This window comes from Hevea brasiliensis, chromosome 17 (assembly GCF_030052815.1).
Source record: "Hevea brasiliensis isolate MT/VB/25A 57/8 chromosome 17, ASM3005281v1, whole genome shotgun sequence".
Classification (NCBI taxonomy): Eukaryota; Viridiplantae; Streptophyta; class Magnoliopsida; order Malpighiales; family Euphorbiaceae; genus Hevea; species Hevea brasiliensis.
Window position 1 is genome coordinate 35,724,546 of NC_079509.1, and position 16,934 is coordinate 35,741,479.

Consider the following 16,934-nt stretch of genomic DNA (forward strand, 5'->3'; position numbering starts at 1 on the left):
TCAGGGTGAGCGAGTCATGACCCTGGTTGCTTCACGAGGATGTTCAGTCTAAAGGGGTCAGGAATGATGCGTTCTACATTGGTTCTGCAGGGAGGTCTTGGGTGTTTATATATATGGGTTTGCAAACCTCCCCTTGTGAGCTAGCTTTTGAGGTGGAGTTAGACAGGTTCATATCACAAATTGTTCCTTCTATGATGGCCAATTTGCCATTAGTCAATCTTTGAATCCATAGTATAACTAATAAAACCTTTTTTAATGGCAAAATTGCCCTTGGAAAGGCGAGAATGTCTTTCCTACTTTCCCTCCACATGTTACACTATTTTTGCATCTCCATCTATACGACTTAAAAAGGGGTATTGGATAAATTGTTGTTCTTAATACAAAACTTCTAGCTTTAGTGGTAAAAGTAGCCTATATTAGTTGCATTTCCTTTATGATTCTTTCATCTCTATTTTTTTCTACTATCATTGGTCTTTTGGCTCATTGAACAATTGATAGAAAGCTCGATGATTATCATATAAGAATAGAGATTTGAATAGTGCTATTTGTAAAAGCCTTATTCAAATTGGGCTCCAATGGCATATCATGTAAAAATCTGTATTAGGTGGCATATGAAGCCTCTGTCATTGTCAACTTCTTGTCTTCTTTATTTAGGTTTTAATTCGATGAAGGTATTGTTGTCTATTGATTTCATGGTATTTATGCAAATTTTCCATAGGCGTCTATAAAATGGCTGTCTTGGGCGTCTATAAAATGGCTGTCTTGTTTTATTTTTCATTTACTAGTTTTATTTTCTACTTTTTTTTTCTCTTTCATAAGAGGTTTTTTTTAAAAAAAAAATAGATAGAGAAATTCAAGTTCCAAGTGCACATCCACACGAAAGAGAAATTCCAAGTTCCAAGTGCATACCCACATCAATTTTCTTGTTTTTTGGCTGAAGAGATGGAGAATGTGAAAGCTTTGGTTGATTTGTGGGGACCAGTGCTATTGGGGCACAAGAAGCTTGTAGCAGAGAAGCTTGCTAAGGAGGAAGCAGAAAGGAAGGTAGGTGGGTTACAATCTAATATTTTCATTTTTCTTATTTTGTTTTACAGCCTGATAAGTTTGGGCAACAATCTGATATTTTTAGACTAACAGCAAATTCCTTCTGTTGTTAATGGAATTGAAATTTAAGAACCTATTGTTACCCAAACCTAAAACGGGGACTAATTTGTGAGTTTGGCTATACCTCAGGGACTTGGCTGTAAATTACTCAAAAAAAAAAAAAAAAAAGGGACAGAGCTAATAGTAACCTAAAATCCAATGGTGTTCATTAGGGATTTGTCTATAATGACCATAAACAGCTGCTCCAAGAGTGAGGCTTAGCTACCTTAATTACTGCAGAGTCGAAGGGAACAATTTATTTTGACTCTATTTTAGGTTCAGTTTATTTTTGGCCATGTGCAATTTCTCATTCATTCATTATATATATGAGATTACTTTCTACATCCTAGTGATAAGTGAAGGTATGGAGCAAAGAGCAACATGCTTAAACTTGCATTGTTCTTAACATCCATCACACAAAATGCCATTAACAATTATATAATCTACCTGATGAACAATGAAAAAATAGAATTAAACAGCAGCTCAACTTTTTATATTTTTTCAGGTTTGTCTATAATTTGTTAAAAGATAAAAGAGTATTGTTCCTTTAGGTATCTAGTCTGTAAGGGTTCAATAATGCTACTGATAACAATAATTATATTGAAATGATAATAATACTCATGATGTTTTAAAATAAAAATCAGGAATCATTCACTAAAAAACTCTTCCAGAAACTATAATAAAGTTATCAATGCATAAGTATAACTGGTTGTCTGCATTCATCACTAACTTAATAGTTTCACCATTTGCTAATGGTTGATGTTCTAAGAATGATACAAAGCACATGATTCATCACCCAAATTTTTTAGTAAAGGCAGTTATGTTCTTATAAATTTCCAGCACAAGGGTGGTGTCCTTAGAGGTCTTTAATGTAATATTTCATGTCAACCTTGGTTCCAGTTGGTAAGTACAACAGGATGACTTTGTAAATTGTGATGAACAAGATGACATCAACACACAGTACTAGCAAAAATTTTGACTTACCCCTAGCAGTTCCCTGGTTTAAAGCATTTCCTAATGAAAGAATAGTCTGCATGATTCTTTTCAATTTCACCGAATTCCTGATCTGAAAAGAGCATTGGAAGCATGACACAAATGTCTCGAAAACATGAACAATCACCAAAGATATGTTGCAAAAAAAAAAAAGGCATAATGCAGTATAACTTGCCTCTTCTGCAGTAGAATTCACCACATTCAGGATTTTTCTAAGGTCAGAAACCTAAATGGCAAATAAGAAAGGACAGATTTGTACTTAACACAAAACTGAGAATAATTAGCAAGCAGACAACTGAATTCATCTTCTAACCTGGGAATGAAACTGCATCTTAAATGAGAAGACTCTGAGCTTAGATTCTACTCTTGGTACTTGCATTAACTCTAAGAAAAACTGTCAAAAAGACCCATTCACATATTAATCAGGGGAAAAAAACACACACACACGCACACTTTTCTTAATACAACACACATGGCTGATCTTATTAAGTTGCATATTAATAACACTCTTTTCCACATGTAATTATTGGATTTCAATCAATAATTGCTCATATTTTTTGAAAAGACAAATGATCAAGTAGAAATATAACACTACAGACCTGTTCACATTTTCCTAACTTTTCCTTTTCTCCGGTGTAGCCCTAAACACAAAAATGTAAAACATGAAATAGATGAGAGTATCATTTTGATGCTACTGATTGTTGTATTGATCAGAGACCATAGGATAAATAGTGACCATTTTTAAGTTCAAAGCAAGAATTATATAGGATGGGGCACAATATTATCCAAAAATTATTCACCTTCAGTAGTTCCATCTCCTCTTTTGTTGGACAAAACTTTATGAGGTTCTCAACCTGATCTGCACTTAAAGTTGAATCCTCAAGAGCAAGCACTGAACTCTGTAAACTTACCATGGGTTAGGTTGAGGGTAATGAATACATTTCATCGTTAAGATGATGTAACCAAAGCCAGTAAATTGTAAAAAATTTGAGTAAAATCATTTCATGATCTGAGAAAAATGTTCTAGAGAAGTCCAGGAGATCATAACCTTCAGCTTAAGTGTCATGGAAATTATTTGTAGCATAAAAAGAATGAGACAGGAAAGGAAATATTCAATGCAAATCTCTGCTTGTGGGTATATTTCAGTGTTCTTTTTGTTTTCTTTCTTTTTTTTTTTTTTTCTAGTGGGGAAAAGAAGGAAGGGGGGGAGAAGGCAGGGGGGGGGGGGGGGTGGTGATGTGTTGTGGTGGGGAGGAGGGAGGAGGACTATGAGGACCAAAAACTAAAAAGTAGAAGGTACATAGTGATGAAGGAAATAATCACAAGCAAATGAAAATCTTCCTTAGTTAATCATAAGCAAACAGCTCATAGAGTTTTATAACCTTTGCTAGTGAACTAGTTGTAATTGATCAAACTCTAAAAAGGACAACTTAAATTAGAATCAAATACTCAATAACTTATGCAAGATCCATAATTTTCTTTCTTTTCTTTTTTTTTTGGAAAAACCAAAAAAAGATGTGACTACAATAGTTAGTGGCATATGGTTGGTGTTAGGATAGGAATGTAAACACTGTGATTGAGATTAAATCCCTACAATCAAGGGATTTCTAGATTAGGATAATTGTATAGTTTTCATTATCAGATTTGTTGAAACTATATATATTCCACACAGGCTTGAGGGAATAATCAAGCTATTTTTCTCCAACTTCTCTATCTCTGCAAGTCTCTATAGTTTGAAATAAGGAAAGTGAAATTGTAGATTCATTAAGTTCAAAATGGTGTATAATCTATAGCAGTAATTTTGGGGGGGAAAAAAAGCCAACCCTATATTAAAAAGCTCTAAGTGGTGAATTAAGCTTACCATTAATTCATTTAGTGGCACTTTCACCTTTGAAAGCATGATTTCACAATTATATGCTCGTCTATGATCAATCTGCAACAAGAGAATATTAATAAACAAAGAAAACACAAAATACAAACATACAAATGATAGACCTCACTGTCACTGTCACATTATACAAAGTATAATAAACATACTAGCCTACAGAAGTAATCAACTTACTCAGAAATTTACAAAATTCTAATGCAAAAATGTTAATAATTTAATGGATGAAGATAGCATCAACATGCTTCAGATCTATCCTATATATCAAACTTGATTCTAATCCATCTGAGAGAAGCAAAGGAATCAATCATAGGAGATACTTTAACAAGAAAAACAAAGAGGGTTTCTTAATTAATCAACCTAATAGCTTTGTATGTCAAAGTTGTGATATATATGAACTTGAGCAAATATTTCTTTTTTCCCAATATCCTTTCTTACTCCACAATGACTTATCTTGACTATAGTTTCTTCGGCAAAGAAAGATTTAAACTGAACAGTGCCAAGTCTCAGCAATACCACTTCTATAGGTGCAGAAACAAACCCAGTGAAAAACAATCATGGATAACTTGAAACTTTGATGATGCCTAACTCCTTGGTGGTGTGTACTTGCTGGAATACGTTAAAATCCCTACACAATAGGGATTATTATTATTCTTTCCTCTCTTTTCTATATTTTCTTCCTTGTTTGTATATGTTTCCTATTGTAATAGCTTCCTTATTAGTTAGAATCTTGGTGCATAGATAGGAATATGTGTAAAGTCATTATACAAACTAAAATATACAGAAAATTTCTCCAAATTTGTTTGTTCCAATATGGTATTGGAGCCTTGCCAGTTTTTTCAAGGCTTTGGTTACAGATCTAAGTTTTATGGTTTCTAAGGGTTAAGCTTATAGAAGGGAGATGTTTGACACAGCCTGCTTTAGGAGGAAGCCTAGCCGCCGATCGACCTGCCATTAGAAATCCAGCCCCATCCGGCGAAAGCATGTGGTCCCGTGCGTCGTCACAGCCCTTCACTCTTATCCCATGCACCTATGCATGGAACCGTGGACTGGTTTTCTGGCACTGTTTCCCGGCCGTTCCTTTTCTAGCAACCTACCTCATGTCTTGTGCCTCTGACCTGCACCTGTTGCTACCCTGGTTTGCCTTTTTACTTCCTGACAGTAATTGTTTGGTTCCCAAAGGCTACTGCTAGTTGTTTGTTCTTCTATTTTTTGAGCCCTGACTAACAGGAAAAAAACAATAGCTGAAGGGAAGGTAGGCTTCATTAATGAAAACCACTCTTTACAAGTAAGTCCTATAAAGCTTGATGGGACTAATCATCTAGTATGGTCCAGATCTTATTTGCTGTTCATCCAAGCTAGAGGATTGTAGGGGTATATTACTGTAGATAATTAGAAACTACAGTTCTACCAACAATCAATGAGAATTCGAAAACTTACTTATGATATCCTGGCTCATTAACTCTATGCAACCCCATATTGCTCATGGGTTTTTACTGTTAAATAGTGCATCCTCTATTATGATACATAGATTTATGATCTACATAATAGGTTCACACTACAAAGCAAGGTAAAATCTGTGGCGGAGCCATGTTGTGGCCAAGGGGGGCATTGGGCCCCCTGAAATTTTGAAAATTTTCAAGTATCTATTGGTAATTTAAAAAAAAAAAATTTTTTTCTACTCTTATATTAAATTTTAATGAGTATGGGACCTTCAATGTTTTAAAAACTTTAAGGAGTTTAATAGTAATTTTATAAAAAAAAAAGCTCTAAATTCTTTATTAAAAGAATGATACTAACAGTGAAATATAATTCCTCTTACTGAAAAAAAAATCCAAATCAATTTTGTCTCTTAGCCCTATATTCTTCATCAATTTTATTTTATTATTTTTCTTATCTAACCAATCCACAATCACAAATTTCTATTCTTTAAAATTTAAATTATTCAATTAAAATTATTAGTAGTTTTCTTATTGTAATCTCATTACTACTTTGGAATTTTTTTTTTCTTGCTAAAATGTCTACATATTCAGGTTAGGAAAAAAAATTTCATAATATTAGAAGTTAAACTATGTCATTTATTTTATTTAATCTATAATATTAATTGAGTTCGCTTTTTATAATTAAAAAAAAACAGATTTCAGATTAATTGGACAAATTTTTTAATATTAGGCCATCAAAATATTTTAAGTTTAGCAATTCATGATATTAATCATTCAGTATATTTTTGAACTAATAGCAATTCCATTTAATTTTTAGCAAATCAATTTTTTAAAAAAAATTAAAGCACTTATTTTTGTTATTATATTTATTAAATGTTTTTGTTTTATAGTTATGAAATGATTCTATTGGTTAACTATACAGAATTATCATCATTAGTTAATCAATCTCTTCAATCAACACTTAAGCAAGTGATTAATAAACAAATTTTATATTTTAACTGGACCCCCTAAGCTAAATTCCTGGCTCCGTCATTGGGTGAAATGACCATTGCATGGTACTAGGTTTAGTTGAGTACATGTTGAGAATCCCTAATATATCTCTAAAATATCTTTCTATAGCTAGATTATTTCAAACGCATGTATATCCCTAATTTTTCTTTTGCAATTATTCTCCTATATTTTCTCTATTCTGCTGTAATTTCTCTCCTATAATTTCTCTCTTTCTAGTTTTATTTCTTTCTATTCTTTTTCCTAATTCATAGGGATTTAGTTGACTTCTTTGTAACTATAAATGTACCAATTACCTATGTTGAAAATATATGAAAAATTTCACTTTCACATGGTATTAGAGCCCAGTTAGCCTAGGCAGTATTCTGTTCAGCATTTATTGCTGACTTTATTGTTGGCCTTTATTTTCAAATTTCAGTCTTCATCACTGTTATCTCTACTGGGCTTTGATTAGCCTTCACTGCCTATCAAAATTCTTTATCTTTTTTTTTTTCTTGAATTTACCACTGTATTAATTTCAGCCAATCTTAATTCTTCACAAAGATGTTAGAAATCTCTGAGAATGTAGTCATCAATCAAACTGCATCATCACTTGAGTCTTCCTCAAATGGAGAACTTCAAAGTATGAGCCTGACTTATCAACTTGATGGAAAAAATTACCTTCAGTGGTCACAGATTGTGAAAACATTTCTCAAGGAAAAAGGGAAGATGAGCCATCTAGATGGAATTGGTCCGAGCGCTGGCGATTCCAACTTTGATGCATGGGATGTAGAAGATTCAATGATAATGTCCTGGTTATGGAACTCAATGCAACTTGAGATTAGTAGGAATCTAATATTCCTTCCTACTGCCCAAGAAATTTGGGAGACAGTCCGCAAAACATATTCAAAGGTGCAGGATGCAGCACTGATTTATGAAAGCAAAACCAAGATTTCTACTACTAAACAAGGTACCCTCTCGATTATTGAATATTACAATTTGATGAAGGGGTTATGGCTGGAACTAGATCATTACCAAGATATTAAGATGAAATGCAGTGGTGATACTAGGACTCTTCTAAATATTTTGGAAAGAGATCATATATTTGAGTTTCTTACAGGACTGAATGTTGAATTTGATCAAGTACGGATTCAGATTCTTGGTAAGGAGAAGTGCCACCTTTGAGTGAGGTATTCTCAATAGCACGTGGAGAAAAAAGCCGCAGAATAGTGATGCTAAAATCCCAGCAATCCGAGGGATCAGCCATGGTCTCAAAGAAACTTGTAGATAGAGGAAACAAGTTTAACAGTTTGGAACAAGGACTGGGTGACAGAAGTGATAAAAAACAAGGCAAGTAACCTGCTCGTGATGATTTATGGTGTACTTACTGTAAGAAACCTCGCCATACCAAGGAGAATTGTTTTAAGCTGCATGGGAAGGCACAAGTTCTCAAGAGGAATGGCGGATTTAAAGGGAATCAGCAAGGCAGCTTGGAGAATTTCACAAACCAAGAAGGACCTACACAGAATCTCAATGGTGATGAATTCAAAAAGTTCAACAAAGAAGAGATTGAGAAGATAAGGAATTTCATTGGAACACTCGATAAGTCATCTAATTCTTGCTCCCTAGATCAATCTAGTAGGTGCTTCATCTTGAAAACTTTTAATGCCTGTAACTTAAATCCATCTAACTCCTAGACCATCGATTCAGGAGCCACAGATCACATGACACCTATCCCTAACAAATTTGAGTCTTATAAATCTAGTCCTGGAAATAAGAAAATAACTGTTGCTGATGGCTCTTCCATTATTATTGCTGGTCACGGCAATATCAACCTCACACCTTCCATTTCATTGCAAAATGTGCTGCATGTTCCAAGGCTGTCCACAAATCTTATTTCCATTTAACAGCTCACAAAATATTTGAATTGTTGCATTACCTTTTTTGATAGGCATTGTATTTTTTAGGACAAAGTTTCGAGGAAGATGATTGGATCTGCCAAGTTTCGGGGAAGATGATTCGATCTGCTAGGCAGGAGAATGGACTCTACTACCTTGAAGAAATGAGCAGCACAATGGACCAAGGACCTCAGTTAAGCTTCTCTTACTTGTCCCAATGTGCTTCCCCAAACACTACTGAAATTTGGCTCCAGCATTTTCGTCTTCAGCATCCACCTTTTAGTTTACTTAGTAGCATGTTTCCTTCGCTTTTTAAAACAGTGGAAGTTAATAAATTTCATTGTGACATTTGTGAGTCTGCTAAACAACACCGTGTCTCTTTTCCATTGAATAATACAAGATCTCTTCAACCACTTTCTTTAATACACACAGATGTTTGGGGTCCTTCTAGAACTCCCAATGTCACTGGAGCTAAATGGTTTGTCTCTTTTATTGATGACCGCACTAGGACTACTTGGTTATATCTTATGAGAGAAAAATCAAAAGTAAGCCAAATTCTACCTATCTTCCATAGAATGATTAAAACTCAATTTGGGGTATCTATTAAAAGGATTAGATCAGATAATGCTAAGGATTATTTTAACCAAACCCTTGCTACTTTTTTCCAACAAGAAGGGATCATCCATGAATCTTCATGTGTTAACACACCCCAGCAAAATGGGGTAGCTGAGCGAAAATATAGACACCTCTTAAATGTTACTCGCACACTTCTCTTTCAATCAAATGTTCCCAAATTTTTCTGGGGAGAAGCAACCTTAACTGAAACCTACCTCATTAACCGTATGCCCTCTAAGGTTCTTTGGGATAAGAGTCCAGTTCAAGCCTTAGCTGGTTTTTACCCTGAGTTGAATGTTTTCAATTGTTTATCACCTCAAGTATTCGGTTGTGTCTCTTATGTCCATGTCCATAAGTCACACAGAAACAAATTAGATCCTAGAACCCTCAAATGTCCTTTTATAGGATACTCCAATACCCAAAAAGGGTACAAGTGTTATCATCCCTCCTCTCGGAGAATTTTTGTCTGCATGTATGTTACTTTTCATGAAATAGAATTTTTCTTTCCAGTTCAACATTTCTATCTTCAGGGGGAGAGTGGCAGAGAAAATAAGGAAGAATTGAGTTTTTCAGAGCTGCAGTCATCATTCCTGCCACCTATTTCAGGTGAATCTTCTCCCAATATTGCCCTAATTGAACCTGAAATGAGTCCACCTAATTCAAGTCAAAGCTCTCCCAAATCAGCCCACTTTGAACCTGAAATAACTTCACCTAATTCAAGTTGGTCGTCTTCCAATTCAACCAAATTTGAACCTAAACCATGTCCTTCCAAAGCTGTCCAATTTGAACCTGAAAATTCTTCCAATTCTGTCCAGCCAGAATTAGTTAACACCATCCAGAATAGTGCACAACCCCTACCAGGTCCAAGTCCACTTGAACTGCTGCATTATTCAAGGAAGAAAAGGTCAACTTCAGAACCAAAGCAGGTACATGACTTTGAACCGAAATCAGGTACTGATTTTTCTCTTCCTTCTCCTTGTGATCAAACTGATTTTGAGGACCTAGATTTACCAATTGCTTTGCGAAAAGGGACTAGAAAATGCAAAAAACAGCCACTATATCCCATCTCCCAATTTGTATCTTTTCAAAAAATTTCTCCACAACATAAAAGCTTTCTTACCACTACTAATTCTACTCCTATTCCTAGAACAGTTCAAGAGGCATTAAAAAATGAGAAATGGGTGCAAGCTATGAAAGAAGAAATGGGTGCCCTACAAAAGAATGAAACATGGGAGGTAGTGAATAGGTCAAAAGAAAAAAAAAACAGTGGGGTGCAAATGGATCTATACTTTGAAATATAGGGCTGATGGGTCATTAGAGAGGTATAAGGCTAAGTTAGTAGCCAAAGGATATACTTAAACTTATGGGGCAGATTACCTAGAAACTTTTGCACCAGTTGCAAAAATGAATACAGTTCGAGTACTTTTATCTCTTGCTGCTATGTTTGATTGGCCTTTGCAATAATTTGATGTAAAAAATGCTTTCTTGCATGGGGATTTAAAGGAAGAGGTTTTTATGGAACCACCTCCTTGGTTTGATGGGAGTATTGGAGCAGATAAGGTGTGCAAATTAAAAAAGGCTTTTTATGGATTAAAACAGTCTCCTAGAGCATGTTTGGAAGGTTTGCAAAAGCTATGTTAAAGAAGAAATATGAACAAACTCAGGGTGATCATACATTGTTCATCAAACATTCAAAAGGAGGAAAAGTTATAACCCTTTTGGTATATGTTGATGATATCATCATCATTGGGAATGATCCAATAGAGAGGGAGTATCTTAAAGAGCATTTGGCTAGGGAATTTGAGATAAAAGAGCTTGGGAAATTGAAATACTTTTTAGGCATTGAAGTTGCTTATTCAAAGACAGGAATTTTCCTATCTCAAAGGAAATACGTCCTCGATCCTCTTAAAGAAACAGAGACACTTAGTTGCAGGGCAGCTAGCACTCCAATTGACTCGAATCATAGGATTAGAGGAAAAGAAGGTGGCAGTGTCATTGCCAAAGGGAGATATCAGCGACTTGTTGGGAGATTAATTTATCTCTCTCCTACAAGACCGGATAGAGCATATGCTATGAGTGTGGTGAGTCAATTTATGAATGTCCCAAGAGAAGAGCATTTACAAGCTGTCCATAGAATCTTATTTTATTTGAAAAAGGAATTTTGTTTAAAAAGGGAAAAGAGATGACTTTAGAGGCCTATACGGATGCAGATTATGCAGGGTCATTGGTTGATAGTAGATCAACATCAGGTTATTACACGTTCTTAGGAGGAAATTTAGTGACATGGAGAAGTAAAAAACAAAATGTTGTGGCTAGATCTAGCGCTGAATCAGAATTTAGAGCAACAGCTCATGGGATTTGTGAATTATTATGGCTGAAGATTTTTCTGGATGATCTCAAGATTAAGAGAGAGGGGACTATGAAGCTTTATTGTCACAATCAATCAGCAATTAGCATGGCTCATAACCCAGTTCAGCATGATCGAAGCAAACGTGTGGAGATAGACAAACATTTCACAAAGGGAAAGCTCAAAAATGGTCTCATTAGCACTCCTTATATGCCAACAGAGAAACAACTAGCTGATGTTCTAACAAAAGGGCTACCCACAGTAAAATTTTAGAACATCACAAGCAAGTTGGGAATGGAAGATATTTATTCACCAACTTGAGGGGAGTGTTGAGAATCCCTAATATATCTCTAAAATATCTCTCTGTAGTTAGATTATTTCAAAAGCATGTATATCCCCAATTTTTCTCTTATAATTATTCTCTCGTATTTTCTGTATTCTGATGTAATTTCTCTCTTATAATTTCTCTCTTTCTAGTTTTGTTTCTTTCTATTCTTTTTCTTAATTCATAGGGATTTAGTTGACTTCTTTGTGACTATAAATGTACCAATTACTTATGTTGAAAATATATGAAAGATTTCACTTTCACAGTACACCATGGCAGGAACTGAACTATTATCAAGATTTTCAACGTACATGTACTAGTGATGCTGTTAAGTTCTAGAAATTAATTGAGAATAAGCAGATCTATGATTTTTCTTGCTGGACTAAATAAAGAATATAACCAAATTCAGGTCCAAGTACTTGGTAAGGATCTTTTACCCTCCTTAAGGCAAACTTTTATTTTCAATAAGAAGAAAACACAAGAAGGGTTGTGGTTCCCACTACACCCATTGATATGTCAAAACTTGTTGCTATTGCCTCCAAAGAACAATCACTCAGCTCTAGTCCATCAAACAAGAATCATTTGCACTGTGACTATTGTGAGAATCTCACCACACGAAAAAACATTACTGGAAACTCCATGACCGCCATACCAAGGGGCATGGAGAAAAAAGAGGGGGCTCAATAAGACTACAAGCTAATGTGTCTAAGACAGTGGATTTTTCTGAAGATACTACTACAACTGGAATTTTTTACAATAAGGAAGTCCAATTCCAAAACGTTGGCTATCACAACTAGAATCACAATCCACTACGGTTGCCCCTTTCAACTTTGTCAAATCAGGTAATGCTATTATTGCCAATCTTGAAAAAACTTTTTGGGTTATAGATTTTGGAGTAAACAAACACATGATAGGCTATTCAAACAAAGTCACAACATATTTACCATAACTAGGAAAAGAAATAGTCCGCATAGCAGATGAATCCCTAACTAGTATCTTAGGAATAGTTTATATTAAATGTACCCCTACTTGTGAATCTCAACTCAATTTTGCATGTACCTGGCTTTCTTATTAACCTCTTATTTGTTAGCTCCATCACAAAAGCTCTAAATTGTAAAATCTCATTTTTCCCTACTCATTGTATATTTCAAGAACTGAAAATAGAGAAAATGATTTGTAGTGATAGACTACAACATGGCCTATATTTGGTGGATGACTGTGGGGGTTCCTCAAATCCTAGTACAAACCAAGCTTTGTTAGGACAATCAGTGAGCGCTGACCAAGGGATTTTTTAATGGCATAAGAGATCAGGGCACCCTTCTTTTCAAACTTTAGAGAGATCATATCTCGTTTTGTTTAGAAAATGCAAAATAGAACTTTTAGTTTGTAATGCTTGTGAACCGGCTAAACACACGAGAATCATATCCTTCAATAGATAATAAAACCTTAATTCCTTTCATGACTATTCACTCTGATGTATGGAGGCCTACCCAATCTGTGTCTTTATTTGGATATAGATGATTTTTTACTTTCATTGATTGTTGCATTAGGTTAACTTGGGTTTACTTGATGAAAACAAGAATGAGATGTTTTCCTATTTTCAACAATTCCATAAAATGATATGTATCCAATTTGATGCTCAAATGAAAATTTTAAGAAGCGATAATCATACAGAATATATGAATGGAATATTTCAAGCTTATTTGAAGTCGCATGAAATTTAACATCAAACCAATTGTGTTAATACTAATTCACAAAATGGGATGTCTGAACGGAAGAATAAACATTTACTTGAGGTTGCTAGAGCTCTCTTGTTTACTATGAATCTATCTACATCTTACTGGGGGGATGTTGTTCTGTCTGCATCATATTTGATTAATAGGATGCCTCTTAGAACCCTAGATTTTAAAAGTCCTTTAAAAGTTTTAAAGGGAAAAAACTCCTATACTATTCCACCTAAGATCTTTATTTGTGTGTGCTTAGTTCATAAGATAAATACCGGGAAATTAGAACCTTGGGCTCTTTAATGTGTTTTTGTAAGATATTCTGGTACTAAAAAAGGGTATAAATATTATCATCCACCTTCTAGAAAATACTTTGTGAGCATAAATGTCACTTTTAGGGAATCTGAACCTTATTTTCAGACCCCTCTTCAGTGGCGGCATAAGAAGAAAGAGGTGATTCTTCCTTCATCTTTTTTCCTTCCAATTCTTCAAGTGGAGGTTAATGAGAATCAGGATCAATTACCTTAGGTTCAGGTTCAGGAAAAATAACCTTAGCCAATACATAGATTTAATAGGTTGGATTTGAGAACTTACACTCATAAAAAAAGAACAGATGAGGTCATTAAGCATGATACTTTTGATCAATCCGAATTCGGGAATTTAGATCCTGAATATCATGAGGTACGTAATGAGTTCCCTTCTAATACTAATTATGTTCTCAATGTTCCTATTGCTCTAAGAAAAGAAGTCAGATTGTACCAACTATCCTATATCTAACTTTGTGTCCTATGATTCGTTATTCCCATCCTATAGAGCCTTTGTCTTGTTTGTTTCTTCTGTTTCTATCCCACAAAATTGGAAGGAAGCTTACCATGATTCAAAATTGAAGACTGCTATGGCTGATGAGATGAAAGCCTTGGAAAAAAAGGGACATGGGATCTAGCTACTCTCCCTATTGGGAAAAAGCCAGTTGGAAGCAAGTGAGTGTTTAATATGAAGCATAGGGCGTATGGTTCAATTGAGAGATAAAAAGCCAGATTGGTGGCAAAGGGTTTCACACAGACATATGGGGTGTATTATTAGGAAACCTCTACTCTTGTTACAAAGATGAACACCATCAGGATTATGTGTCATGTGCAGCAGACCTTGAATGGAATTTATAGCAGTTTGATATCAAAAATGTCTTTCTACATGAAGCCTAGAGGAAGAGGTATATATGAAAATACCTCCAAAATTCGATGATAAGAAATTCAGAGGGAAGGTTTGTAGATTGAAAAAGGCTTTGTATGGCCTGAAGCAATCCTAGGGTATAGTTTGACAAATTCAACAAGGCTATAATTTCATTTGGATTTTGTTAGAGAAATGTTGATCACACTCTATTTATAAAAACATTGTAGAGGTAAGATTACATTACTTATTGTTTATATGGATGATACAGTCATGACAAGAGATGACAAGAAAGAAATTACCCACCTAAAAGAATGTGGCACAAGAATTTGAGATTAAAGACCTAGGCAAGCTGAGGTACTTTCTGTTAATAGAGGTCGCTAGATCAAATAAGGAGATCTTTATCTCTCGGAGAAAGTGTTTATTGGACCTCCTAGAAGAAACATGGATACTAGGTTGTGAACTAGCAGAATCTCCTATTGAAGCAAATCATAGATGACAAGCTGGAATTAGGGAATCAGTGGATTTAGGAAGATATTTGAGGTTAGTTGGCAGATTGATTTATCTTTCATACATTAGACCCAACATAACTTATGTAGTGAGTATGGTGAATCAATATATGCATAACCCTCGTGAATCTCATTTAGAAGCTATTTTTTATATTTTGAGATATCTGAAATTTGCCCCTAAAGAAGGACTTTTTTTTGCAAAGCATGGACACCTTCAAATAAGGGCCTTTACAGATGCAGATTGCACTAGCTCTCTTGATGATAGGAGATCAATAACAGGTTATTGTACTTTTGTTAGTGGTAACCTGGTCACATGAAGAAGTGAAAAGCAAAATGTGACAGCTAGATCAATACAAAAGTTGAATTGAGAGCCATGGCTCAAAGCGCTTGTGAATTGTTATAGTCACAAAAGTTGATGGAAGAGTGCAAGCTGTCAGAAATAAATGAGTTATACTTGTACTGTGATAACAAAACTTCTATCAGTATAGTTCAAAATCTAGTACAACATAATTGGACCAAACATATACATCGAGATTGACAGACACTTCATAAAGGAGAAAATAGTAAAAGGATTGTTGAATATCTCTCATATGGCTTTAAAAGATCAGTTGACTGACGTGTTCACCAAAGGATTAAGCGTTCTCTAGTTTATACGTTGGACATGTGTGATAAACATGAATCAACCTGAGGGGGAGTGTTGAAATACGTTAAAATCCCTATACAATAAGGATTATTATTCTTTCCTCCTTTTTCTATATTTTCTTTCTTGTTTGTATATGTTTTCTATTATAATAGCTTCCTTGTTAGTTAGAATCTTTGTGTATAAATAGGAATATGTGTAAAGTCATTATACATACTGAAATATATAGAAAATTTCTCCAAATTTATTTGTTCCAACAATACTGACACCATAGGTAATACAAGAGGTAATAGCTTTCCATTATACTTGGATTGAGACAGGAGTCCATATATGTTGTGTAAGTCACAAAAGAGTCCAAAAAGGGGAAAGTTGCTGAGTTATTGCATTAAAGGATCATGGAGGGTTAAACAACTAGTTAAAGACACCAATCTCCAAACACAAATATTTGAATAGCGAATTGTTAAGCATGTCTTTAGCACTTCTATCCAACAGCTAACTTTTTTGATGGATGGTGAAATAAAATAAGGGGTAGTGAGTGACATTGTATCTTCATTTTATTTTTGTTGTTTGAATGGGTTAATTATAAGTGAAACTCAGGGCCGTTTATACGACAAACCTTTTTTAATCTCTTACAATGAATTTCTTTTTCACCCAAAAAACATAAAATTAGGTTTGTGTAAAACCCCCAAAACTGAAAAAAAAAAATGATCAACAAACACCATGTGAAATTATGAGTAACATAAAAAAGAAAGAAAGAAATCATTTAAGTTCATTTAAGTTCTTGTATAATAATCTTAAAAATTACTTTTAACGTTTAATTAAAGTGTGTTGCCAATCAGCCAATCAAGATGTTACTCATCTTGTATTATAACTAATATAAGGAGGTAGGTTATAGAAACCACAAAGCATCAAGTAAATGACTAAAACAATAGATATAGAATGACTTGCAAAAATGAAAATCCTAATGATGTACTAGTAGTAAGAATAAAACATAGATATACAAAAATTTCAAACAACAAAAACAAATGATGAAAATTATGCATTGAATCAACTAGGGATTAAATAAAAGATTACCAATTGCACTTTATCAACTTTAGGTCCCCGTGAGCTACGCATACTTGACTTCCTCCCATGATCTAAATTTGGTGTTGATGCTGAAAAGAGACTCTCAAGCTCTGACATGTCAATCTCTGGAGCCCTAGGGGCAATTACACAAATGTATAAGACAAAAGAAAAATATAAGCATATTGCAATAGATA

General features: G+C 34.5%; 1 protein-coding gene across 2 annotated transcripts in view; it reads right to left on the bottom strand.

Annotated features, from left to right (window-relative positions):
• Positions 1–16,934, bottom strand: part of LOC110632417 (formin-like protein 13) — a 70,490-nt gene that overhangs the window by 48,407 nt on the left and 5,149 nt on the right. For both annotated transcript variants that reach the window (XR_002490663.2, XM_021780639.2), the window contains exons 5-11: positions 16,750–16,873; positions 3,998–4,069; positions 2,937–3,035; positions 2,736–2,777; positions 2,450–2,530; positions 2,312–2,362; positions 2,128–2,209 (exon numbers count right to left, since the gene is read on the bottom strand). Coding sequence is in view for 1 of the 2 variants with exons in the window: in XM_021780639.2 (XP_021636331.2) it covers positions 2,128–2,209; positions 2,312–2,362; positions 2,450–2,530; positions 2,736–2,777; positions 2,937–3,035; positions 3,998–4,069; positions 16,750–16,873 (551 nt within the window). In the remaining variant the exon portion in view is untranslated. The remainder of the gene's footprint in view (positions 1–2,127; positions 2,210–2,311; positions 2,363–2,449; positions 2,531–2,735; positions 2,778–2,936; positions 3,036–3,997; positions 4,070–16,749; positions 16,874–16,934) is intronic.